The sequence below is a fragment of the Callorhinchus milii genome, unplaced genomic scaffold (genome assembly GCF_018977255.1).
Source record: "Callorhinchus milii isolate IMCB2004 unplaced genomic scaffold, IMCB_Cmil_1.0 Scaffold3, whole genome shotgun sequence".
NCBI lineage: Eukaryota > Metazoa > Chordata > Chondrichthyes > Chimaeriformes > Callorhinchidae > Callorhinchus > Callorhinchus milii.
In genome coordinates, this window is record NW_024704744.1 from 79,883,253 (window position 1) to 79,911,092 (window position 27,840).

At 37.6% G+C, this 27,840-nt stretch overlaps 1 protein-coding gene across 1 annotated transcript in view; it reads left to right on the forward strand.

The window, feature by feature from the left end:
- tasp1 (taspase, threonine aspartase, 1) overlaps positions 1 to 27,840 on the forward strand; it is a 63,163-nt gene that overhangs the window by 30,707 nt on the left and 4,616 nt on the right. Inside the window, exons 7-12 of the mRNA XM_042333289.1 lie at positions 275 to 381; positions 5,817 to 5,936; positions 7,012 to 7,090; positions 9,671 to 9,781; positions 20,682 to 20,792; positions 24,486 to 24,559. Of these exons, the coding sequence (XP_042189223.1) occupies positions 275 to 381; positions 5,817 to 5,936; positions 7,012 to 7,090; positions 9,671 to 9,781; positions 20,682 to 20,792; positions 24,486 to 24,559 (602 nt within the window). The remainder of the gene's footprint in view (positions 1 to 274; positions 382 to 5,816; positions 5,937 to 7,011; positions 7,091 to 9,670; positions 9,782 to 20,681; positions 20,793 to 24,485; positions 24,560 to 27,840) is intronic.

Consider the following 27,840-nt stretch of genomic DNA (forward strand, 5'->3'; position numbering starts at 1 on the left):
GAACTGCACTACTGCTGTACCTTGAGCTTAACTCTGGGACTTTAAGGCTTTATACCACACCATATAGTACATTTTACCCATTGGACCTTTGAAGCAAATTTTATAACTAGCTTAATTTCATTATTCGTTTCAGATGTAAAGTTGAATTATTTTTCTTAACCATGTTGTTATCAAAACGTTGTTGCATATTCAGGGAACTGTGCCATTGATCAAATACTTTGTGAATGATTTATTCAGATACACACATCTTTAATATTTTTTNAATTCTGTTTAGAATTCAGCTTATCTGCATTTAGGAAAAACAGGCGAAAACTGGAACTTGCAGAAAAGGTGGAAACAGAAATGATTCAGACAAAGAAGAGAAGAGAAGTGTCTGAAAACGTTAGTGTAATTTTTTATCCTTAGAATAAGGGAGAAAAAAAGTTGTATTTTTTAAGTTGTCCTAAAGTAAACTGTGCAAAGTGGTAAATTGGAATCCCTTTTTGTTTCTTTTCGATGTTAGCTTAAGGGGGTGAAACCAAATAAAATGCTGATTTAAATATTTTTCTCAGGAATGCTGAAGACAAAGCTCATTGCAATAAAATCACGGAAGAAGGTGTGATACAGAACCAATGAGTGTTTGTGGACAAATGCTTCCTGATAAGGGGATGCATACGTGATCAAGTTGCACTCCTCTTAATTTCCAGTGAGCCATTACAGCCTAAAGTGTGAATTTTGGATTGCAACAGTGGCCAGTTTCTTAACATATTCTGTGTCCTTGGACTTTATGGAAAACCCACCCTTTGATAGGTTATGATAGTTAAATGACATCCAGGCAGCTGCAGGATATCTAAGAGGATTCCTCATGTCCAGAATGGGCGGGGAGATTGAATGAACACCTTGCTCAGAGAATCGATACAGACTCGATGGGCTGAATGGTCTCCTCCTGCACTGAAATGTCTATGATTCTATGAGAGATATTTTATAGCTTGTTCCGAAGGGTCGAAGTAGAGGCATGGGAACAAACCATCTGTATGCTCTCTTGAGTTGCACTTAGTAGCTGGGCCTGGGAAAAGCGAGAAGACTTAGGAGAAAAGAACATGAAAATAAAATTGTCGGAGTGGGGAGAAGAAAATTACCATTTTAGCACTGCTTAAATAGTGTCAAATGCTGGTCTGGTCTAATTGCTGTTTTAAATCAACTGCTATGAGCTGCATAAATGGCCCAGGGTTGACTTTCTCCCACCTCTACCCCTTTCCTCCTGGGAGTATCAAGCTTCCAATTGGCACTTCACTACAGTGACACAGCTGAGGGCTCAGAAATGTGGGCCCAAAACTAGCATTTTACTATTCATTTGTATTCCAGGTACAGTTTTTCCAACTATTTTGTCACTTTTTAATTTTGACCTTTTGAAGTGGTCAAAATCGTTTCCAATTTGGATATTTTCCAGGCCATCTGGATCCAGGAAAAGTCCAAATGTGAATCCTTTGGACCCCACATGATTGTGATATTGCTTTGCACAGTGCACAGTAGAAGGTCATTTGAACCTAGAATGTCTTATTCCAGGATCCAGTGGCATCTCCCGGGAGTCCTAATATGCATTGAAACAGAATCAAGACTTGATCCTTGTGCTAACCAAGACTTAGTAGGTCTTGATCTAATCACAAGTCTTTTAACATTTAGGACAGACAACTTTTCTTATGTAAATTCCATACATTTGTAGTGTTCTGTTGATGTCCAGACCACCTATGAGAAGCACCACTGAAATGAATATTTGCTGTTTGGGTGAAAGTGTTATTTTGACGATTTTGCACATAGAAAAGATGGAAAAGAATGCTTGTTATAAATCATACATTATAATAAACATTAACAATTTCTCCTTTCACCATCTTGAAGTTATTTTGTAAGATCTTGTACAAATCATATGTAATCTCGGGTTACTTAAGTGAGGAATTCTGGCACACAATCTACTGCTTGGTGATAATGAACACATCTGATCAAGCAGTTCTGATCAGAATTGGTCTAATATGTTTGCATGTTTTTATTTTTGTAAGTAAGCTGTCTCAATTATAGTTAATTTTTGTTAACCTTGTTTGGATTGGTGTAACACATTGAACACTGTTGGCTGATGTGTTAATGCAACCACCACCATTTTATGCTACTGTTTGAAATTGGACAATTTTTGTAAGAAAGGAAAACTAAGGGAACCAAAAATAAGATGGTTGGGATCCATAACATCCCAATCTGGGTTAACAACAACAATAACAAAATTACATTTGTACAGCGCCTTTCACGTCAGGAGGTCGGCCCAAGGCACTGGATAGACAGAGTTTCAGATCCGAGCTGGGGGTCAGGATTGAGGAGGATGGCGAGCAGGGGAGAAGCAGGGCGATCGAAAGCATGGTTGAAGAGGAGGGTCTTGAAGGAAATATGAGACAAGGAATGGTTTCAATGGCCAGTCGGTTCCCACGGTAAAAAATGGACGATATCCAGGTTACCGCCAAATGAGTTCCTGTTTGCTGCATAACCGTGAAAGTGGGAAATGACATTGACGATCTGATGACCCAGAAACTAGTTATTTTTAGCACGGGAAGCTAAGATGATTTACTTCTTGGTCATTAAGTCACCATCAACTTCAGTCTGTCCTGCACAAGCAAAGCATGAGCTGACATTGGCAGCAACCTAATCATCCAAAAGTCTGTCATTTTAGCACAAAAGCCATTTAGTGAGCAGAGCAGGGGTGATCAGGCCGGCTGTGTCCACGCACATTGAATGCACAGCGTAATCACATTGTAACTGAATTTACGCTATAAAGAAGCACATTATAATGGGTTTGCATTGAGGTAACTAAAATAACAGTTAAATAACAGTGTATTGCACTAGAACTATACCTGTAGTATGCCTGTGATTTGATGCATTTGGCCAAAGGGTGAATATGTCTTGTGAATAGATCTGTTTAGCGTCGGTCCATTATTTCACGGAGTGCATACTGTGGTTTGATGCATTGTTTAAATGTAGGTGAGCCAATTCATCTTGATTTACTCCCCCCCCTCCCCCATCCCTAATGGTTAAAGTATTACTATTAAAGTTTTTTGTGTGCTTGAGCTCAAATTATTTGTAGATCATTTGTAGTTTAAATTGCCTGAATTGAATTGTACAAGCAAAACCCATGTGATAGAACAGAACTGTACAGTTGGTACTGTCTATAACGGAAGTGCCCTAGGATAAAAGTTCTAGGAAAGGTGGTTGACAATAGAGAAATCTTGTTGGATGCCAAAGTTAAACTGCAACTTGTTGCCTTTAGTTTGTTAATCTGTGAATGTTGGTTTTGCAGCCAACAAACTTCCCACCTACAAAACATCTGGTGTATTATGAGAGATCTCTTGTGGTTGACCCAGAGAACTATATTGTCTGAATTTTGGAAATAATTTTGTGGTGCACCAATGTATGCTGAAAAAGACCCAAATATTTACAGTAACATGGAACAACCAGTGATAAATTATAGGTTCCAATGTTGGTTGACTTTGAAGATCCTTTTTGTTTTTAAATAAAATGGCTTTAACTTTTGTGGTTCAATGCATAAATCCACGAGATGGTTTGTTACTGAACACAGACCAATGATTGAACTTGTGAATTTCCATTTCATTATGGCTGTTGATCCCAACTTGGGGAGCAATAAGGATATTATAATTGACCCCTGTGTCGGGGAACAAAAACAAAATGGGCTTCCTGTTTATTATCATTATCTTGCTGGCTGCACATTGTGAATCCTGATCAGGGATTATTTGCTGTGCTAATTTGGGCATGTTGAGAAAGTCCTAAATTATTTTCATTGTTTGCTGGCTTAACATATTGTACATTGCAAGTTTATGGTTTCTGGAAAGCTTTTTTTTAATCAATCACATGTTCTCTGTAATTTTTCTGCTCATCATGTACCCATTAGGAATATTCCACTTTGATATTCATATCATCGGATGACAAAAACGTCAAATTTCTGTTGGTACAGAGTACTGTGAATTGTTTTGTTCTTGGTTTTTTATGCAACATATAGTTCGTTATCAGCCCAAAAGCTCTCTTCAAGCATGTATAAAGACTTGCTCCAGTCAATAGGTTATTAAATATATGAAGCTAATTCCAGTTAGCCAAAATTACATTTGCAAAATAAAGTTTCGCTGGAAGGAAGATGTATTAACCCATATCAGCCTTGTGGGGACTGAGGCAAAGGACAATTAACTTGTAAATCAATTGGGATAATGTAATTGTACTGCAGATAATATTGGAAATGTATGTTTAATGTTTTCAAATAATTATTAAGCATTAAATAAGCAAGGCTAACACCATTTTTAGTGCAGCAATTCTCTGATAGCCCCATTTTGCATTTTCTCACTCTTCTAATTTTCTGAACTCTTCCCTTTGCATCATAATTTAAGCAATTGTCACTGTCCTACTAAATCTTGTGTTGTATATAATTCGAGCACCACTACAAGCCTGTCCTTTGTGAGTCTTAGTAACAACCATTAGTTATCGGATACAGTAGTGGTGAAATTAAAACAATTTCTTTATTTTTATTCTCAACATCTTTCAGGTACAGTAGGATTAGTTACTCTTGGATTTGTATTATTTGAGGTTTCCAAAGGAATGTCACTGTTTTTTAAGAAATTTCTTTGTTGAAGTCATATCTATCTTTCCCCTTAATGTGGAGACAAGAATTTTAAAGTGAGGGCTTGGATTGGAGCAGTGACAAATAATTCAATCCATTAGACAGTGGATAAATTTGATTAATCTTCAATACGTTTGACTTATTTTACGCTCCCAGTGAGTTGGCAAAGTTTTGTAAAATTACAAGTAGAATTCCTCCTAGACCAATTAGGGGTAATTCCCTAGATAGAGACAGCTGCTTCATGAGGAATTCTTTACAATATCTCATTTGCTGGGCTCTGCCAGGCTGAGAACTGGGGAAATTCTCATTGCATTTGACAAATATTAGAGCTTGGATTCATCTATAATAATTATAGCTGTATTTGATCTAGTGCCTTTCACTCTGGTAGGATGCTGCAAAGAGCTTCATAGGATTTATTTCAAAGTGTAGTGACTGTGTACTTTGTAGATGAATGAGGCAGCCAATTATAGCACAGCAGTGCCTGCAAACAGCTATAATGTGAACAACCAGTTATCTGGGGAGAGTGTTGGCCAATACAGTTGTGATTTTACATGCATATTATTTAGTGACAGGGCAAAGTTATTTCATAAGTGAATATGTTGCTTTCAAAATCCTAACATACCAGATTTGGGTGGGTTTAATTCTATAGTATGTGGAGGATATTATTGATTTCAAGAATGAAGAAGACCCAATTAGTAAGTTATCTTTCTCTTCAGTTTTCGTGCATTTCTTATCTCGAGGTAAGTGTCTGTCTGACGTAATCATTTTGCTTTCATGGGTTGAAAGCTAAACTAAACTAGGGGAATCATGTCACTTATGTTTTGGCAGGTCAACAAAGTCTCAAATTGACTAAATTTATCAAGTTATTAAATCATTTGTCAACTTCCTTAGTGGTAGTGGTATGCAAAATTCTGAAACGTATAGTTTATAAAATGTGAAATTAAGAATAGTTCAAGAATATCATTGAAAATATTTTAATATTACATTTAAAAATCAAGCCTACCCTTGGTTCTTTTCTACCCTGGTAAAACAAAACTTTACATGTTTGAGCTGTGTTCGGTAACACAATTCCTTACACATGTTAAGGGTTTCAGCATGAATAAGAAATTATGCTTTCATTTTATTGAATAAATCCCTATTTATTCTACTATTCTTTGTGTGTTCTTTTTTAAATCAGACCAATGTCACCACTTCACTTGATACTGTTGGAGCAGTAGTTGTGGACCATGAAGGAAATGTGGCAGCTGCTGTTTCCAGCGGAGGTTTAGCAATGAAGCATCCTGGAAGAGTTGGTCAAGTAAATATGTTTGTTCCATTTCTCGGGTTCTTGCTTTGAGTCTAGCCCCCTGGTATGTTCCTTTCTGTTGTGCACAGCCCAGAAGAGAAATTCCACAAAATCAATTTCTAATGCTATTTGTATTCAGTGGTAAACCAAATGTGTATCAAGGAGATCTTGCCGGACAGAAATGATGGAAATCAACATCTGAGAGAGAAAGATACATTGACGTTTTGGGGGTTGTTACTCAAAGGAAAAATGCACAATTGGATACAATGTTTTTCATTTTGTTTCTTGAAGTGGTTTCAGTTGGCTGCAAAAGAAACATGAGCATATGTCGCAAAAAGAACATAAAAGTATAGACTTAAATTACAAGCACTAAACTGTCTTTTATATATTTTAAGCAAAGTATTGTTTTCTTGCAATATCCTAAAGGAGAACTGTCTTAAGAGGACAAAGTAACACAAGTAGAAGAAAAGAGAAGTTTAAATGAACATCTCTCAGCATGGAAACATTTCTAGATACATTGTGAAAATGTTCATTTGAAGACTGGAATAAAGGCAAGAGATGCACTAATGTATCACAATCCCTTTGAGACCCAAGTTTGATTCCTGCTCTGACTGCTGGGATTAATGTTACTCTCGGGTGTGTCACTTTTATGTGAAATTAGTTTACACAGTTTCAACACATTGAGTGGGCTTAAAATAGAAAATTTACCTCTACTTGGCATTTGTATTCAGAAGGGCTACAGGATGGCTGGTGTGAGAGATACGGAATGCCAGGCTCTTGTGGGTGCCTTTTTTAGTTGGGTTAGTGCAGAATAGGAGATTTTCTCTGCATCTAATTGTTTCTATGCTTGATCTTATTGTGATGTTGAACCTGGGTGAGCCAAAATAGGAATGTCTTCCAATTGCCAAAACTTAACATTTCTCATCTTGAGGTTTTTTGAAGAAAAGTTAAAAGCCTCAATAGTATAGTATGAGAAATAAGCAGTTAATAATCATTAAATTATCTGAATGTTTTGTGTTAGTGATCCACTTGTTGTTAAGTTTATGAAGAGATTTTCTTAAACTGCATTGTCTTCACTTGTTTCTAGGCAGCTGTCTACGGCTGTGGTTGCTGGGCTGAAAATACAGGAGGCAGTAATGTGTATTCCACAGCTGTGAGTACATCAGGTATTTATTCCATGTGCATACAACTCTTAGTGTTCAACAAATATTTTTTTCTATGTTGTGCTGTTTATAAGGGAGAGTGTTCTCTTTTTTCACCAGGTGTCCAAATCAGTCAATGATTACTTTAAATGTATTCTGAATTTTCTCTATATTGATCCCCAAATGCTATTTCTATGTGTAGTGTTTCCTTGGACCATTGTTAGAGGGACTGATGTTTCTTTTTTTGGGTGAGGATATCAAAACTCTTCATCTTTCCGGACCTTGTGGTATTCTTGTTTATTGGGCTGCCACAAGATGGGTAACAGTAACCAGCATTGTCACCACAGCAGAATGGGATTGAGATCACCACTCAAAGCCATGGAAAAAAACTTGTGGCCCCTGGTCTCAGATACAGAACATTTGTTCGTGAGAATGAACATACAAAGTACAGAGTGGCACTGAAGTTGGAGAGAGGATGGGATACATCAGGAAATAGTAGTTTGCTGATGTAAAATCTTGAGCTCTAAAAGCTTTTAACTGGGCAGCAGTTTAGGACAGACAACTCCTGGTGGCTGTCCTAAAATTGTTCTTTGCAACTCGAAACCTATGTCCTGTTCTTCCTATTTTAGTGAATCAAAAAGTATTGCTCTGGGTTTACTTTTTCAATCCCATTTACAATCTTAAATACCTCCATAAGGTCCCCTCTGAAACATATATCCTTTCAAGATTGAATAACTTTAACTTGTGTAATTGTTGCTCATAGCTTATGTCTCTTAACACTGGGGATCATCCTCATCGCTCTCTGCTCCACTATGTCACAGTAACCAGAACTGTGTGCAGTACTTGAGGTGCCTGACCAGTGCATTTTATAGTTTGGTTAAGATATTATCTGATCCCTTCAATTTTATGATTTGTAACTAACTTCCAGTTTTGGTCTATGTATTATCATTTCTGTACAGTATGTGTCACTACCTTATACCATTCAATGAAATAAAAGCCAATAATCACTACAAACTGTATAATTTACAGGAATAATGTGTCTTTTTTGGATCAGGTGGGTGTCTGAAACCTGTGGAAACCATCACTATGCTTAAAAGAGAATTCATACCAGTCTGAGATGCATCCCACCTACACATGGAAATTCCTGTGTTTGGAATGGAATGTGGACTCTCTCCCCAGAGAGACGGATCCTGCTTACCAATTATGCACAGGTTGTCAAGATCCAAGACTTAAGGACCAAATGTCTATTGGAATACTGCTGGAATTTAACCAGCTAAAACCACATAGCTTGCCATTGAAAGCATTGTCTGACAAGCTTCCCACTGCTTGTACAGCTAGGACCACCCTACCCATTTGGGCTTTGGCTTGTAGGAATCCATACTCACAGTGACTGAATAAAGCTATACATTTCCTTTAGATTAATAAATCTCTTGAGTTTTGGTTCCATAATGTGGACCACTTAATGTTTTCCTTTATTACTGTACTTACAATAATTTATACAAACCATCTTAGTATTAGCACACTGTTAAGTATCAGCTATTAAACAGCACAGTTTGTGTGTGTATATATGTATATATATATTTAAAGCACTGTGCATGTAGTATAAGCCCTGTATTACTTATCTGTTGAATGAATAAATTATAACTTGCCTACAGTTGAAAATACTGGAAGAGGAATGGACATGTGTATACACCTGCTTACGAGTGGAGCACATTATTAGGCCAATAATATGCTAGATTTTTCAGTTCTAGATTTCGCTCAGCAATGTACAGATACTTGAGGGCAATATAATGATTTGCTCATTGAATCACAAATATTCACATGTTAAACACACACAAAACTTGTCTGCAAATTTAATTACTGTGGTGGTTATTGAAAAAAAACTTGCTGTGTCAAGCTGCTGCTAGTGATGATGGAGCTTGTTCTTTTTTTTAAGTAAACATTTTTATCTTAGCTGTAAGGCCTTCATCATGTGGCAGACAGAACCAAATGGATTTTATTTTTGTTCTCTGTAAAAGGAGGTTCTTTCATGTTTGGAAATTGAAAACGTGTGTCTCTTAATGTAGAGAATGTATGTGTGTTCTTTATATGCACCTGTTTCTAATTTTCTAACATGAAAGAAAAACCCATCCAAAGATCTGAAACAATCTTTTTTTTCTCTAATACACAGTGCAATAGAAGTCCATGATGAGTCTCATTTGTCATCATTATGTAGCCCAAAATGTTATCATAGATTAGGAAAAATTTGTGTAGTGTATAGGTCTCACTTTTTTAAGCAGTTTATTTGTTGTGTGGTTCTGGGTATAAAATGCATTACTCAGATTGACGTTTGCATTTCTTGAAAAATAATTCCATTGTGGTTTGAATTGAGTTCTGACAGAAATCTTAATAGGAAACCACTATAGTGGCATTCTAATGACTACTTTGCCTCAAGTAAAATTTCCAAAAAGAGCATGTATCCCCACTGGGCTAATATTAAATCGAGTTGAAAAAGTGTCTTGTGTTGTCATTGTTCATTCTGTTATTAACCTGTTTCTTCTGCTCTGGTAGCTGGCCTTTCATTTGTGAACTTTCTAATTCCTCAGCAATTTGCTTCCCTCCCAGGCTGTGGAGAGCACCTTGTACGGACCATGTTGGCCAGGGAATGTTCGGTGGCCCTACAAGCAGAAGATGCTCATCAGGCCTTGTTAGAAACTATGCAAAAGAAATTTGTTCGTAAGTTGAATTTTTCCTTTCTTCCCCCTTCCGCGACTCATAACACCACATTAGATGTAACTGGTTAAATAATGAGCTCTGATAGATATCATCCAGCCAAATAATAGAATGCATGGCTTTGCTGAGGAATCACTCTCATTCAGTGCTATATAAGTGTTTTTTTCATTTCTTCCTGTGGGAATATTTCCCTATTAGAAGCTACTTAAACTCGCAACTGAGATAACAAGACTTGACTGTCAGTCATTACTTCCATTTTGGGATCACAGTTTGAAGTTCTAGATCTTAAACTGCAGGCAAGAAATTCACCTTTGCTACTAAGTGAAGCAACCTTTAGGATATATGCTTACAATAGAAAAATTGCAATTTGAAAGCACAAGGTGAAGAGGAATTCTCACACTTTTTTACATTAAAATGGAAATTAAGGTTCTGGGTAAACCTTCTGTATCATTTTTATCACAAATATTTGTCTAATCGTTTTTTTTTAATACTCACAAATGTTTGACTCGACTCTCGACTCTCTACCCCCTCCTCGCTCCCTCCCTTCTCTCCCCTCACCCTGACCATTTCCCCCTTGCTCGGGTCCTGACCCAACTGTACAGCGCCTTGGGACGTCCTCCCAACGTGAAAGGCGCTCAATAAATGGAATCTTGTTGTTGTTGTTGTTGGCTGCATTCTTTGCAATTGCAGTTCAACAACTTGCATAAACAAAATATAATTCTCAGACTGATATTAAACGTTGAGGCTTCTCGTTGGCATTATTCAATTTTTTATATTTTTCAGAATGATTGCTGCAACTTTGACATTCCAAATTGCTACAATGGTTATAATTTGGAAGTTATTTTTGTGGCACTGATATTTCCCAATAACTTATGCTATTTAAATTAAAGTATCCCAATGGGGTGTATAGTTAAAGTTTTATCCAGATTTTGTTTGTGAAATGCATCTCACAAGTTTCAAGATGCTCACTTATATTTGGGTTAGAGTTTCCATTTGTAATGCACCAAAGTTAAATCTCATCCCTACTCTGGATATGGATTTGGATAGGCTAGAAGGACAGTTGGTCTCGCACTGTTCCTATCTGTAAACAAAACTATTTCCTGTTAAGATTTTTAACAGCTCATTCATTACATCATCATGCGTTATAGTTCACTTTTCCTTTTGTTCTTGGAATTGGCCACAATTGCTTTCCGTTCCAGAAAATACAATGTTTGATATAGTTTTGCAGAATTATTCTCCTGCTGAATGGCAGTGCATAGTTTCAATTTCTAAATGAGATTCATGGATTTTTTTCCATCTTCGAGTGGTCACACTTGGAATGTCTCCAGTATCTCAGCTAAATTATGAATTTTCAGTCTATAATTTCTGTCACAAAATGAACAAGGAAACAAAATAATTTGGGTAACATTGTTCAGAGAGAAATGACTTATGCAAACTTTGTTTATCAGCTAGTCTAAGGGAATTCTGATTTGACAGCAGCCATTTGGTAAAGGAAAATGATCTGTCCCAAATTCCTCCTGAAGTTGGATTAAACCAGAATATTATTCCCTATTTTTTTCTATCTGCATTTAGATGTAATTTGTATTGCAGTTTCACAATATTGATACAGCACCTCAGATCTTTGGTTAGCATTGGGTTGAATTTCCTCACTTATTGTTGCATTATGGTTTTATTTGAAAGACTACTTCACATCTCTATACGTGCAGCCAGAATGAGGAAACATCATTTATCAGATTGCATATCTCTGTGGAACCTGCAAGGTAGAATGGCTCTTTCTCATCCAAAACTAGAAAAGAACTTGCTGAAAACAGCAATACCATCTATTCCTTTAAACAGCTGTGCACTTCTGACCTAATCCACAATCACAAGTGTGTTTAAGCACAGCTACTCCGCTGGCAATCTTGATTATCTTGTGTTCCTACATAAGAAAGCATAGATTGAGAAAATATTGTTCAGTTCATCATTGAACCTGCTCTTTAAGTGTAAAACTTTGTGGGCTTCACTCCACTCTTGTTGAAAGAAAATTCATTCCCTCAACCCCAAAAGCAATCGAGCAGAAATTTAAGGATGGCAGTAACCCAGCCTAAGTAGCTGTTATTCATATGTGAGTCTTGACATCTGTGTTGATCTTCCTTTTTGTAAACCAGGGCATTGAGGTCAATTCTAGTGTCTACTTCTGTCCTGGCTGATATTATTAACTAACCAGCCAGGCTTCAAACCTACAATCTTCTGATCTGCATGACTTGTCCTGCATTCAGCAGTCGAGCATTCAGCCTCTCTGCCACTACCCTTTGGAACTCCTATTCAACAGTCCTTTTGCATCGCTCTCTGCCTTGCCTCCTTCAAAGCCCGTCTCAATGACCTTCCTTTTCGACTGTGCCTTTGGTCACCCTCCACCCCTACCCTCTTGATCCCAACCCCCATCTTGGGTCCAAACCTCTGACTGTCCAGCGCCTTCGGATATCCTCTCAATGTGAAAGGCTCAACACAAATGTAATTTGATGTTGTTGCATTGTATGGTACCACAATTTACTAAGCAACCAGACAATTCTCTGCTCATTTTTTGACAGTTAATGGAACAACTGTCTTGTTTGAGAGTTTGCTCCACATATACACCATACTGTTGAGTGGGAGGGAAGCTCTGAAATTCTCTCATTGGGAATTCAAGCTCTTACGTTTTTCCTTCCATTCTCTGAACCAGCAGTAGTTTTATTTGTTAGAGACTGATTTCTCGATGGCTTAACACATCAAGTATGTATGGAAGGATCACCTTTTACTTTGTTCTCTTCAATGCACTTTTAAAGGTAAGATGTTCAAATCTACATTCCAAATTTGATTTAATCTGCGGTCTACACTAAATTTATAATAAAAATTAAATGCTTCAAGGCAATTGGTGTTTAATACATCTGCTCTTGAATACTTTGGATATCTCCAAAGTTTTAATGAACTGTTACATTGCGTTTATGAATGAGTTACTATTTAATGGGCATCCACCAGAATGTCTATCTAGGTTACTTTCCATATCTTTTTATTTTGTTGAAGCAGCATTATACGGTAATCAGTGTGGGGAACTTTTAATTTAGTACAGCACAGAAATGTGTCTTAATAATAATAATAATCCTTGCATTTGATATAGCGCTTTTCACGTCTTCTAGACGTCTCAAAGTACTTCACAGAATATACTGTAAAGTGAATTGACTGTATATTTGTGGGCGAACGCGGCAGCCAATTGCGCACAGCAGTGTCCCACAAAGAGTCGTGGATTGAAATGACCAATTTTTTTTTGAGGGATTATTATCAGGAGTGTGGAGAAAGAAAACTTGCCCAAGGTTTCACCTTGCTGGGAATCAAACCCAGGTCTCTCGCTTGCAAAGCAAGTGCTCTAACCACTGAGCTACAGGACTCCACTTAGCAATTCGAGAATTAAAGAATGTCGATTGAACAGGAAATGTTAACAAGAGCATTCAACAACAACAACAAATTATATTTATATAGCACTTCTCACATGGGAAAGACATCCCAAGGCAGTCAAGGGTTTGCACCTGAGCTGGAGGTTGGAATCAAGAAGGGTGCCATAGTCTTGATTCTGAATAGGTACTGCACCGATAATGGATGCACCATGTTCTGTATCAGCTCGTGTTCTGGAGAAGGCGTGGAAGGGGGTATTTCTGGAGGTCCCAAAGCTTTCCACAGCCTTTTTGCAACATCATTTGTAAATCTCCAACCTTTGGGTTTCATCTCTGATCTGGTAATATCCAATATATGTTATGATTCAGTCACAACACCATCCAGGTTATCAAATACTGCTCAGCCAATTCATTGTTCTCTACCTTTGCAACCTGTGGATTCAGTGTTAGTCTTCATTAATAATAATAATAATAATCCTTGCATTTGATATAGCGCTTTTCACGTCTTCTAGACATCCCAAAACGCTTCACAGAATATACTGTAAAGTGAATTGAATTAACTCCCACAGAAAGTTGTATTGATAACTCATTCATACTTTTACTGAATCTGCTTTGATGAGTAGAATGTAAGAATTGCTTTTCAGTTAGAGACCTAACCACAAGTACATTGTGGGATAATCAAGGATCGTATTCACCCAGAAGATATTAGTTCTGTATTTTTACAAAGTCCTAATTGCAATCCCCACAAAGCAAAACCAATTTAGGAAAATTTGGTCCAAGCAGTACTTGTAGATCCAAGCCTGATAGATTTTGCCATGTTATGTATTCTATGAGCCAGGATGACATAGAATGCGGTTCCACTGATGTACCAACACAGAGATTTAGGCAGAGATTTCTGTTAATGCAGCTTTAATCCTGACCCAAAGCTCATTTTCCAAGTATGGATAAAATATATCAAATTTGAGAACCTCTGATGACTTAGTGTGTAAGTGCACTGCCCAGCATGGTACTTGACCAGAAAGATCTTGTACTGAATTGTTTGTCTGTGTTCATTTAGCTGATCTCACCCAGTTGACTCAGTCTTCATGTGTGAGCCTATAGTGTGTATTTGCATGCTACCTGACATTTGTGGACATCAAGATTAATCCTGCCCTAAGTTGAACTATATGCGTTTAACTTTCCAGCAAAAATCATTTGAACAGCTGCCTATGGAGCTATGCTCTGGTATTACTCATTTATTGTCTTAATGATTAGGTAAAGAGGAAAAGAAAATTAGGAGGCAAAGATGAAAAATAGCTTGTCTGGACAGAGACAAGCTCAGATGCTATGAACAAGGAATAGAGTATGAGAAAGGATATTAGGAGAAGTGGAGGCTCATGTGGCTTATGAACACCGACACAAACTAATTGGGCAGAACAGTCACAATTTTAGTATATTCTAATCCTGCTTGACAAGGAATTTAAATCTGCTGAGGTTCAGAGTTGCTGCTTTTTCTCCCTAAATCTCTGTATTGGGTACATCAGTGGAACAGCATTCTGTGTCATCCTGGCTCGTAGCAAACATTTCCAGAAGTGCAGCCTTTCGTTTCTGAAGTTGTTCTTATAAGAGATTAAACCATTTTTCTAAATAACCAGGGTAGAGGAGATGATTCTTTAATCAACTAAAAATTTCCTGACATTTGTGGAAAAGCTGATTTGATTAGTGATCAACAGGGAATCCAATATTTGATGGTGATGTATGGGACAATCAGGCCCAGATAGGTCGAAATTAAATCTATGGGTCCTTATGAACCTATTCACATTCATTAAATGATTGGTTTGCTAGCCAACATCTTTGTGTTGTTAAAGAGCCAGTCCCAATCTCGACTCTTTAATAACCTGCTCAGAAAGAATGCTCCTCAGCAATTCTCTCCCTCCATGAAATCCCCAAGAAGGGAGCACTGCTTCCAGAATTATGAAAGGGCATGAATATCTGTGTGTAGTTTCAGTTTGGTTATTTTCAGGCTATTGAAGCTTTTTTTAAAAAAAATTTATTCAAGCAATTATTCAAGAATTAATTAGACTTCATTCGTTGAGATTAGATTATCCAGAAAATTCTCAGTGAAAAAAACCCATTTAACAACAATTTTAAGGGTGATTTTTCTCTAGATGGTAAATGATTCACTTGAACTATAATTCTAAGCTATTATCACGAGAAACTGAATAATGAAGGAGGACATTGCTGGGAGTATTATCTTGCAAATATATAGGATCGCTGGCATGCATTGTTGGATAGATTGAAACACCTAAGTAGTAATATTTTTAAGTTACATTTACAAGGATATATTTGGGTTTAATGGATGTCGAACAGCATAGCTGTCCATAGCTGCTTGTATTGCAAAATCAAACCCAATAAAACTTGTCCACATAAATAGTTCAAATGTCCTACATTTTATAAGTGTCTTTCTGTTTATGGTCAAGATCGGAAGGCTTAGATGTTGCTGGAATATTTCATAAAATGCAGATGCATTTTTTACTTGTCACGCCACATAATTAGCTGGGGAGATCAAAGCTGAGCAGTGTGTATTGTCACTTTTTATTGTCTTCCACTGAGAGGATGCCATCCAGCAAATGAACAGGCTGTTAGTAGACCTGAAAGAATTAGGGTTGGCAGGACAGTTGATGTGGCCAGCAGACAAGAAAGCAGCTTTAGTTGCATTTGTCCTGCTAGCAACCAATTGTTGCACTTGCAATGGGCAGCCAGCATCCTGTTTACAATTTAGATCTGAGTCCCTGCGGGAGATTTGGGCTCCTGGCCAAGTGGGGAATGCCTGGCATTGACGTTTGGAGCTCTTTAAGCAGCAGGTGACAGACAAACTGATGGCAGATGTTTTTTTTTGTGAAGAATAAATACTGTACACTGTGTGATAGGAGATGTTACCAAATTGTGGGGGAGTGGAAGAAGTAGAGGGAATGTAAATATGTTTATTTGATAGATTGTATAATGAAGTAGTTAACAGGAAAATGCAAAAGGAATAGGGGCAAGACAAATGTGCTAGTATCCTGTATAGTTGTTGTTGGTGGTGTGTTTGTGTGTGTTTGAAGCCATTTTCTCTAAACTTTTTCACAAATCTACCTCATAAAATGTGATATGGGCCTCCTAATAGTAAACTGCTGTAACAGAGGCACATGAGGGGTTTACATTACTGAAGTGATTATATACGGCTAACAAGATTGCAGTTTTCTTTAACAATAGAATGAATTTATTTTAAAAACCTGCTTAAGACTATTTTGTTCCTTATTATTTCAATGCAATCCTCATGTTTACATTATATCTGAACTTGTACAACCTGCCTTTCTTAATTTGACCCTTTCTACTCTCACCCACCCCCTCCTCCACCATTACCACTTTCCCCAAAGGGGATGTCGTAGTCTGCAGAATGCATTTAGAAACTGATGTAAGAACCATTTTTATATCAAATTTATTTATTTTTACTGGCTTTCAGGGATAATTAATTAATTGCAGATTTTTACCTGCTTGGAGTTTTTGTTGGTGCATCGTTGTTTGAACATACTGTAGATAGAGGAATATCAGAGATGTGATTCATAGACCTTGTTCGTGAGTATAGTGAGTGGAGGGGGAAGAGAGGAGAGTTATCAATGCTGCCCTTGGTTTGGGCAACATCTCAAAATCCCCAAAGCAAAACTGAAGCTTTTTTGAATGCCTGAAGCTTCAAGACTCAGAACAAGTGGTTAATTCCTGAATAGAAGATTATCAATTTTCTATTCCAAGTCAATACGTTGCTCCAAATTGTTTGCGTTAGATGTCATTATTTTTTTTCAGGTTCCTGTTAGACCTGTGATGTCCTAATAAAGCAGAGTCCCGTAGCTTAGTTGGTTAATGCACTCGCCTTGCAAGTGAGAGGACCCGGGTTTGAGTCCCGGATGGGCAAAAACTTAGGCAAGTTTCTTTACTCCACAAGCCTCTGTATATCTAGCAATAAGTAGGAACCGGTTGTTAGTCGATTGGCGGATCATTTTCCGGGGATAAATAGTCCCTCAAAGAAAATTGGTCATTCAATCCATGACTGTTTGTGGGACACCTGTTGCGGGCAATAGGCTGCCACATTTCACCTACGAAATACACAGTCAATTCACTTTACAAGACATATTCTATGAAGTGCTTTGAGACATGATAAGGCGCTATATCAAATGCAAGGATTATTTTTATGAAAAATGAAAAGGTACAGCCGGGGTTTGTTTATTCCTCCCCTTTGAATCAATCCCTTTTGAATCCCTCAACTGCAGGTCAATTACAAGTTTGGCTGATTTGCCTGCAAATATGTTACTCTTGACAGTAATTACCTTTTATAGTTTTTTTTTATGTATCTTGCCCTCTCATGATTCAGTTCAGATGCTGTAATATTATTATTGCATCTTTTACGCGAATATTTGAATCTGGCACACAACATTTATATTCTAGGTTAAGGAAAAGTCATTATTGCTTTCCCACATTTTCCTCCAACCCAAATATCTTTTGACCAATTGACTATCTTCCTTAATGGAATGGTAAACGGGATCTCCTTGGAGCTGAACTTGCTCCAAGGTGACATGATTGGCAATGGAATATCAGAGTCAAGCCCACTCTCTGTGGCAGTCTCGGTAGTCCAGTTCCTGAGCCAGGCGGGTCTGCAGTACTCCAGGGCACTGCCGAGTCCTACCACTCTGGTACAACTGGTACTCTACAAAGAGTCCTAATGCTTTGCTTAATGCAGCGAACCCTGCAGATTTAAGTATTGTATTTTACATAACACTGTTACTAGGGGATTTCAGGGAATACATTTTGGTGAGCATATTTGGGTGATCACATTCCTGCATGTAGTTTGAGAATGACTAATCAAGGGCAGGTTTTTGAAGATTGCTAGGTGGGCCAACAACATAATGCGGCACTAAGATCAGCCATGATCTTATTAAATGTCGGGGCAGGCTCGAGGGGCTGAATGGCATTCTCCTGCTCCTATATCTTATGGTCTTATGTTGCAACAGCTAGTATTTTGGAATAAATGACTATTTCACCTGGTGAATAAACAGTACTGCTGATGTGTCTTGTGCAAAGATTAATCTTACTGTTGTATCTGCACGTGTTAGAAGTTGTGCAATGCCTGTAATGCAGTTTATTTACACTTTCAGAAAGTTTTTGACAAACATCTAACAAAATCTTTTTTAAAAAAATCCAAGTGAAACATAGGACTGGGTAAAAAACTGGTTTAAAAAATAAAGTAATGCAAATACGTCGTGGAGTGTTTTGATCAGACTGGTAAGAAGCACTTCTCAGGAAGGTGGTGGGTGGGGTAAAGAAGATTGGGTAGCTGGCAAAAGAAGCTTTGGATCACAGCCTAACTTTATCCTTAAACCTCAAGCAAAATATTCAAGTTCTGCCAGTGTCCTAGATTTTTCAATTGAATTTCATCTGCTTCGTGTCTGCCATTTATATAACTTCATTTAGAGTATTGAATGAGAGATGGTTTAAGGCGTTATCCTGGGAGTGGACTCCCATGTTTCTCTGGACCTTTTTCTACTTATTTATTTCAATGTAAGTGTTGAGTAGAGCCCATAAAGGTTATTTTTTGGATTCTTATTATTTCTAGCTTACATAAATCACTTGCCAGCTGACCTGTAAACTGGTCAAATTGGCTGATGAAGATGCAAGAAAAAGAACTGAATCAGTCATACAAATGGGCAGACATATTGCAGGGGAAATTTAATGTGCAAAATATAAGACATTGGCAGAACTCCAATATTGAGCTTCAGGTTTAAGGATAAAGTTAGGCTGTGATGTCAGGAAAAGATTTTAGTTGCGCAAATGCACATGATACTTATCTGAAATGCCAGGTGGAAAGATCTGATCCAGGCAAGTATGGGATTAGAGAGAAACGTAAAATATTTATAAAAACACTTATAGAGGAAGAGAGAGAGGTATATGTAGTCATTCATCTGATATCCACAATATCACAAATCCTAATTAGTGTATATAACAGGCTATGTACTCATATAACAGGCTACGTCACCTCAGTAAAGATTTATTTTTACTAAAAATGCTACTGAAATTGGAACAAAACTTGGCTCATCCCAAGTGTAAAGAATGTTTTAAGAAAAAAGAGCAAACTTTATATGGTCTGGAATGAAAGTGGTTAAGAGGTCTCATGGAACGTTATAACATTATAAAATATTTAATAGTAAAGATAAGATAAGCTTTCAAAGTAAACTAGGTAATAAATGGAAATGTGTGAAACATTTACAGTATACAAGAAAAATAGGTTGGATTCAAGAAAATGAATATTTGAACTAATCTGCCAAATAAGGTAATAGAGGCAAAAGTATTGGGGTTACTCAAATAAAATTAGCTGCCATGAAAAGAGAGTTACCAAAGTGATAAGGTGGGCTGAATGATGCTTTCCTGTCCTTGACTTTTCTTATGTTTGAATTATAGAAAATACATCTGCTTTTTATATATTCCAAAAGTTTTTCATTTTTCTTTTGTTTGTCTCTTGCGTTCAACTTCCAGTCTTCATTTGTGTTATTTCTGCTATGCTGTCCTCACACTGTGAGCAGGACAGGTGAACTATGCCAAAGAATCTTGTCTACTCTGCATTAACTAACAATTACAGTTGGGAGTTGTGTTGGAATAGATTCACTTGCTGTCATTTATTTCCTCCAGTATAATGTTTTTTCAGTAATATAAACCTTGCAGACATCATGAAGGTACAGTCTTAAATAAATAACACTCAATCTTGTGGTGGCAGTGAACATGAATCAAATATCAAAGTCACAATACAGGGTGACCCTATTATAAAGCACCTCTGTGGAGCACAAGTTTGCTTATATTGCAGAACAAAGTAAGACCAGCGATGGGTGACCTGGCAGAAGTGGGGCCATTGTCTTTTTCTATTATAATATGATATTTAATTTTATGTCCCCAAAGCATTGTGATAGAGTTAGGTCTGAAGATCAGCCATGATCTTATCGAATGGCGGGGCAGGCTCGAGGGGCCGAATGGCCTACTCCTGCTCCTAATTCTTATGCTCTTATGGAGTTGCTCTGTAGTTAGTGGCAAGAGGAATTTCTTGCCCAGGTGTTTCTGAAACCTCTGAAATTCTTTAAAAATCTGCATTCTTATTTATTTTCCCTAAAATTCATACGTTTGTAGTAATTGAGGCAACAATGCAAGGAAATTGGACACTTTCACCTTGATTATGCCGTTCTAACATCCAATATTTTTGTCATGCACAGCTTATTAGAACAATAATACTCTCACTTAACTGTACAATGTTCAGCTCAGAAGGTTTTCCACCCCCAGTTATTAGTTGTAATTCTGTATTTAATGAATAATGTCCAGGTATTCTGTCTCACTGAAGAAGAAACATGTCTTTGAAGCAGTAAAACATTGAATTCAAAATTAAGTTGATCTTAATTTTTCTGTTCCTTCATTGCAGTACCATTTTTCTGACTTATTTATAGGTTCACCATTCCTAGCCTGTGAAGACTCTGTACTTGGGGGTGTGATAGTTCTCCGATGTTGCAGATGTTCACTAGAATCTGAGCCGTCATCGAATACTCAGGCCCTCCTAGGTAAGCAGTATAACTTTCAGAATAGCAGCTTTATTGAGGCGCTTCAGAATGCAGGGTTCAAAATTCCATCACAAAGTCTAATGATTGGCAATATCTTATGATTTGTGCAATTTAACTTTTTTGTTTTCAAAACCTTTTCCAAGGAGTATTAAGCCTTTTTTGTTGATTCCCACAATAGTGTTCCTTTTTTTCTGATGAAGACATTCCTATCATCAACCTATATGTGTTCCCTCAGCAATAAAATCAGCATGCCAGATTGAAATATCTCCACACAAATTACTCCCATCAATTACTACACAGACTTTACTCTGAAGCTCAAAGAGTGGGTTTGGTCTGACTTAATATGTGTATCTTATAAAGCATATTATGTGAGTGTACCTGCAGTTCACCCAGAGTGCGGTACATTTCTGGCACTATATAGCCAGTTTCCTGGGCAGAGTAGAGAAGGCCTATCAGTGACATCCTAGCAATGCTGGAGATGCTCATGAGGGCGTTTGACTGAGCAGCTGGCTGGAACCCAACACTGTCGCAGTTTAGTGACCTCAGTGGCAACCCGATGACCCATACACATTGGCCAGTGACTATTTTTATAATGTAACACAGGGTCTGATTTTTATGGAATCAAAGTCCCACATTACAACAGTAATACATATATATTGGAGCCTCCCGCTCATTCAGTAGGACAATATTGCCCTTTTTAGTTCTTTCATACGTCCAGTGATTCTTCCTTTTTTTTCAAATATGGCAACTTTGCTTTCTGAACCATTCAAGCCCCTCCATAGTATTAGTAGTCACATATTAATATCCATATTCTTCTTCATTGTTGACCTTTTCCTCACCCCATTGGAACGAAATATGCACCAGTATAGACGCATTAAAGAATCCATTAAAAGAACCCATCTTCACTTTAAAAGTATTTGGCTTTGTGACATCCAAGGATGCCTCCCACTGATTCTTGGATTTTTATACTCTGTATGTAAGCCAGACTTTTCCAGTGGCTCTTCCAAACAGTTTACCATAAATATTCTATTTTGTGTTGAATTTGTTTTTAAAAACTGTACCAACATTTGCAAAGGGTTTATGTATTTTAAAGTGTTCAAGTGCTTTTTGATTGTCACAATTCTTTTCAGAACACAAACGGTGCAATGTGCTTTATCCTATGTTTAAATTGCAGTCAGTTTCCTTTCAGCTGTGAAGCAAGTGCTGAGAAGAAGGTTGATTTTATGATTCTTCCTATCACATTCATTTTAAAAAAAAACACTTTATTTCAGAGTTCTGCAACTTTTGTATTGAATTTTTAATGTTATTAAGAGTTGGGGGAATGCGCAATTCTTTTTTAAAAATTAATTCTGAATTTGACATCTGATGTCATGATACCAAATGTGTTTCACACTGATTACATACAACGATAACAACAACTTGAACTGTCCAGTCCTTCAACAACATGCATGCCTAGCACTGCTGATACAGCTCTGATCCATTGTTATAAAAAGGTGGTGAAGAAACGTTTACTTCCCCACAAATTGCTCCCATCAATTAGGACACAGATATCACTAGTTAGTAGTTTGAATTCTGATAAGCACGGGTTCAAGCCCTTACTAGCTGGAAGGTAAGTGCAAGCTTCCTGGTGGGCAACACAGTTCAGCATGAAATGCGTGAGGGCATTGCCACCATCTTCCGATCCGCAGCTCAGGCACACATCCCTTCCTATTGAGCATTGGTTCCACCAGTTGGAGTTCTGGAGTTTAAGCAGCAGCAGCTTACCTCTCTGCAAGCCAAAGTGGATTCCAGGCACTGGATGTATGAACATGTGTTCACGAACACGGATTCCAGGTAATGTCGTCCAGCAGCTGTTGCTCCAAGCTTCAGTTTCATCAGCTATCTCGGACAGCTGTCTTCAGTGTGCTGGGAGGACCTTCACAGAACAATTTGTGACATGTCAGCCACCTTGGTGTTCTCAAGGTCCTGGAAGCTGGAACCAACTTACTTCATCTGTTTCTGGACCTTTCTGGCATTACAGTCAGCAGTTTTGGGATGCTCTTGTTGAGTGGATGTTCCAAAATAAATCCCGATTTTTCACTGTATTTTCCTGGGGAATTTGTGTTGAATGTTTTCCTCGCGTTTTCTCTCTTTTCTGATGGAAAAATTAAATCTCAACAACTCCCCCCAGAAAATACTCCCCCAAACTGTTATTTTATTGAATAAAAGTTGACATTAATGGTCCTTAGCCATCAGGAACGACCAAATAACTTGGTCACTCCAGCCTTGAAAAGAACATCTTAGTGTGAACATTATTATAGAATGCAGTGCTCAATGGGATTGAGAAAGTAAATCCGGAATAATATTTTCCGATAAGCCAAAGGCAGCGGAATAAGAGAGCAGAAATAAAGTTTAGAACAGATGCCCGGAAATACAGTACAGGGAATAATTAACGGCAGGAACAGTTTATCATAAAGAGTGTTAGGAGGCCAGCATCCTGGAGTCGTTTAAAAAAACGCTTGATGCTGTAATTGGAAGACAACAGAGCAAGCTGAGGAAGGCTGAGATCAAATGGCCCAAAAGGTCTTCATCTATCTCTTGTGGTTGGTCTTCTGATGTAGATTGGCATTGACTGAGGCATGGCAATACATTGGCAACCTATCTAGTCAACTAAAAACAGAACTTGGTATGCAAGCGGCTATCATCTATAATGGAGAAAAAATTTTGTCTTAAAATTTGGCAATAAGCTTACTTTTTTTTATAATCCTTTAAGTTTTTTTTAAGAAACATTTTGGTTTGAATACCACATGAATTGCGGTGTATGCTGAACTAAATTGAAAAATGGTGTGGCATTCAGAAAATAATGAAATTGTACATAATTAAACTAATTAAAGCCAGATATGTTTTTCCTCGTTTTTCCTGTCACTTCCCTTGTTGCTCTTCAAGTGTTTTGTGTTAAGTAAGGATAGGCAGCAAGAGCTCTGGTCCATATGGCTGTGAATAGTGGAGGAAACAGTTGTCAGTAAATTATTATTACCACTTATTTTACAGTTGTATAATCTCTCATAAATGGAGGTTTACCCCTCTGTCCTCAAATTCTCTCCCCTCCCTGCATTGTCTTATTGAGATGTTTTTTGATTCCTTTCTCCTATTGGGGTAAAGTTCCAGAAGTACTGTTTGCTCTAAGGTTTTGAGTTTAGGGGACAAAAGGTGATCCTGTCCTTAGTTGACATCTACACTTTTCTGCAGGGGTCTCTGGATAGTGATCAAGAGTGGCCCACTTGGTTAATTTTCCCCTACTAAACCTAATTGAAGCACTCCAACGGCTGCCTTAACTAACTCAACACACACCTACAATCTTCCACTGTGTACGATTAGTGTTGCATTGATTGAGACCATTACCGATTTCGGGAGAAGCTGAGGATTTTATTCAGATAATTAAGCCAAACCCTACACGCCATTTAATGAAATAAACTCTTGATGCTCTTATATGAGGAGCCCATCATGATCAAGCCCACCACTGAGCCATAGGTGTTAATTTTTTTGTTGAAGAGAAGAGCCATTGTAACACTATTTTGAATTGGAAATGTTTCATTAAATTTAACTAATAATTTTCTTTGAGTGTTTTTCAAAAGGGATTTCTGGGCACCCAGTACTATAGATACTGTTGGTATAAATCACATAAATAATGTTCTTGTACCTTTTTTTACACAGTTGAGTTCCTATGGAGTCATACCACTGAGAGTATGTGTGTTGGTTACATGTCGACTCAAGATGGCAAAGCCAAGGTAAGTCTGTAACAAGTGGACATCACTATTTTTGCAAATGCTTTTATAGAATATTACAGCAAAGAAGCAGGGCATTTGGCCCATCAAATCTGGACAGTTTTGTTTCCCACATTCACCTAATTTATCCTGATCACTCCCCATGCTTTAATATTTCCTATTTTACAAGCATCTATTCCAATTCCTTTTAAAAGGAATGTATAGACCCTGCCTCAACTTGTGGCATAGAATCCCTTGTTCAAACTATCCTCTCTCTTTAAAAAAAATCCTTGTTAATTTACAGTAGAGGCTGGTTATTCACAGTTGTTCATTTGACCTTTTCTGATATTAATGCATTGGACAATTTTAAATATATATTTTGCATTTGCCTTCTTTGAAATGCGTTCGATCCCCTGAAGATTATTTTCCATTACTAAATCCTAAGTCGTGCAGACAAACATTTTTACTTGACACTTCGTGATTGCTTTTAGTTTTTTCGGGTGTGGGAGGGAACCTCTTCCACATTCCATCTTTAAAAGTCATTCAAAGTGAGAAATCGAACACTTTTTGTGTTGCATTTCTTTAAATATGCAGAGCAGTGCTCAAAAAGTCAGATGCGTGATTTACGTTGGAACCTAACAGTTGTATTCCATGTGTGACATGTGGCTCGGTAATAGAGGTGACACTGCGACATTAAAGGCACGAGAAGCTGGCTGCTTGCTGAGCAGTTTCTCTTCCATTCTTTGACATCTGGTGAACATTGTTTCCATATTGCCCACAAATTCTGCAGCTGGTATTGTTGAAGGGATGACAGACGCAGCTGCTCTTCTCACTTCAATTTTAAATTACGCTTTTGACCTTCCTTTACAAGACTAATCTCTCTTCTTCTACCCCTCCCCCCCCCCCACCCCCACCCCCCTTGAGTCTGTGACCACAAATGTTTTTCGGAGAGCTACCACAAATACAAGTATTGGGTGAGGTGATGAGTGATCAAAAAGTAATCTAATCTGTCAAAGGCTGGCATGTCAGTATTTGCCATTTAAACCAGATCTTAGAACTCTGTAAACCATGGTATGACATGTTGTTGTTTTGAGGAAGGAAAATACATTGAGATTCTTTTCCCTCCTTTATTGTCCATTTTTGTTCATACACAAACCCTTACTTAATCCAAGTTATCCCTGCACGTACTTCAAGGAAATCTGCTTGCTCCAACTGGTCAAAAGGATAGAACTGCACAGCAGTTCAAACGATGTTGTGCTTGCAAACAGATTTAATCTCATGATAACAGAACAGCTTTTACAGTATCAGTCGTCCACCAACACCAACAAAATTCCATTTGTATAGCACCTTTCACATCAGGAGGACGTCCCAAGGTTCTAGGATCCTCAGTTCTTCCTTTTCTTGATGCATCGTACAGTGAAGGTGATAATATAATAATAATCCTTAATTTGAGAAAGCGCCTTATCATGTCTTCTAGACATATCAAAATGCTTCACAGAATATACTGTAAAGTGAATTGATTGTATATTTTGTGGGTGAAATGATGTAATATTGTTGGATTAAAATTAAGTTTAAAATATGATCCATTTATCCATAAAGTTCCACTCTACTGTTCACCTAATTGCTTGTTGTCTTTAACCCTAATTTGCTCACAAAATTTAGTCACTTCACTTTACAGTATATTCTGTGAAGCGTTTGGGACGTTTCATCCACGTGATAATGCGCTACATCAAATGCAAGGATTATTATTATTGAAATGATCTAGAGCAGTGGTTAGCTAACAAATGCATTTTCTTGATTGAATATTTCTTGATTAGTGGCATAAATCAAGAAAAGACCAGAAACAAAACATTGATTTAAAATAGACTCACATAGTGTGAATGCGTGGCTACTGCGGATCACTTCTGGCCCATGGGCAAGGCTTGGCCACAACTGATCTAGAGTTGTTGTTTTTTTGCCACATTTCACAAATCCAGATTACCTTCTTTTCTTAACCTAATACAGGACAATCCTATCAGAATATGCCCTGTTGGGCGTAGGTCTACCATAAGCACAGTACCCCTAGCTTCCAGCACTGACTAGCCAACTTCTCACATTAAAAATGCCATCTACTAGGGCAACCGAGATTGTCAGTGATGACATGTTGGCACATTGAACTGCACCTGGCATCATTTTGCCCACTTGCTGAATTTTTTTTCTGGACCTTTTATAGTTTTTTTTTCTTTTCACCATTCACTGTACTTCGCAGCTTAGAATTAGATGCAAACATTAATATACTCTCCTGTTTTTATATCCAATGCATAAAAACATGGGGCCTCAACTTCTTGTGGGAAACCAGTTGTCACTGTCAGCCAAACAGAGAGTATCCCTTTAATCCAAATTCTCTGCTAACCAGTTCCCAATCCAAGCCACTTGGTTGCCTTCAATTCCATTCGTCTTCATTGTACATATCAGATTGCAGCAATTCATGTGAAAACATTGGTTGTGGATGACGATGCGATTTGTACTTTCTGTACATCTGTGCAACTGGGGAGGGGGACGCATGTGCCCATTTCCAACACGAGTAGAACTATAACTGGTCAAAATAAAACTTACAAGTGGATGCTTCAAATCAATCTATCAGATATCTATTAAGCATTGTTTAAAACAGGATATTAAAAAATGAAATCTATTTAGAGCAGTGTGTACTCTCCTGCCTATTTAATATCATAAATCCTTAATTTGGGATTAGAATTAACTACTTAGAATTGGATTTTAATTAGAATTAGAATGTGCTAATGTTGAGTTCCCAGTCATGTATCTTCGCCTTTGAGGTCTTTTGGTTTATCTGAGAAATAGTCAAAGACATTTTTTTTTAATGAGCTTTCATCTGCTTACCTCTTTACGCTCATAATATTAGGTTTTTGAAGATTTTTTTAAGACAACATCTGTTATCTTGATCAGTAGTGATGAAAGGGACTTTCTTGTAGCATATGGAAATGGCTGGAGATTATTATTACCAGCATCAGAAAGCAATCTCTTGCACAGAGAGGCAACAGGAATAAAGCAAAACTGCTGACCTGATATCTGCAGGTGGAGATTCTGTTCTCAACATGTTGCCTCCAACATTTGACCTTCTGTCCTTTTACTGACTAAACACTATCAGAATTAATGTAAAATAAAAGCACCGTTCAAAGGGCTAATTGTTCCAGAAGATGTTTGTTTGCTCAGTACGTTTTTCCCAGCAACTTCATGACCTAATGTACTGCAGTATACTTTCGTTTAACTAACTTAAATTCTGAGTTTCACAGATGATTCCATGTGAT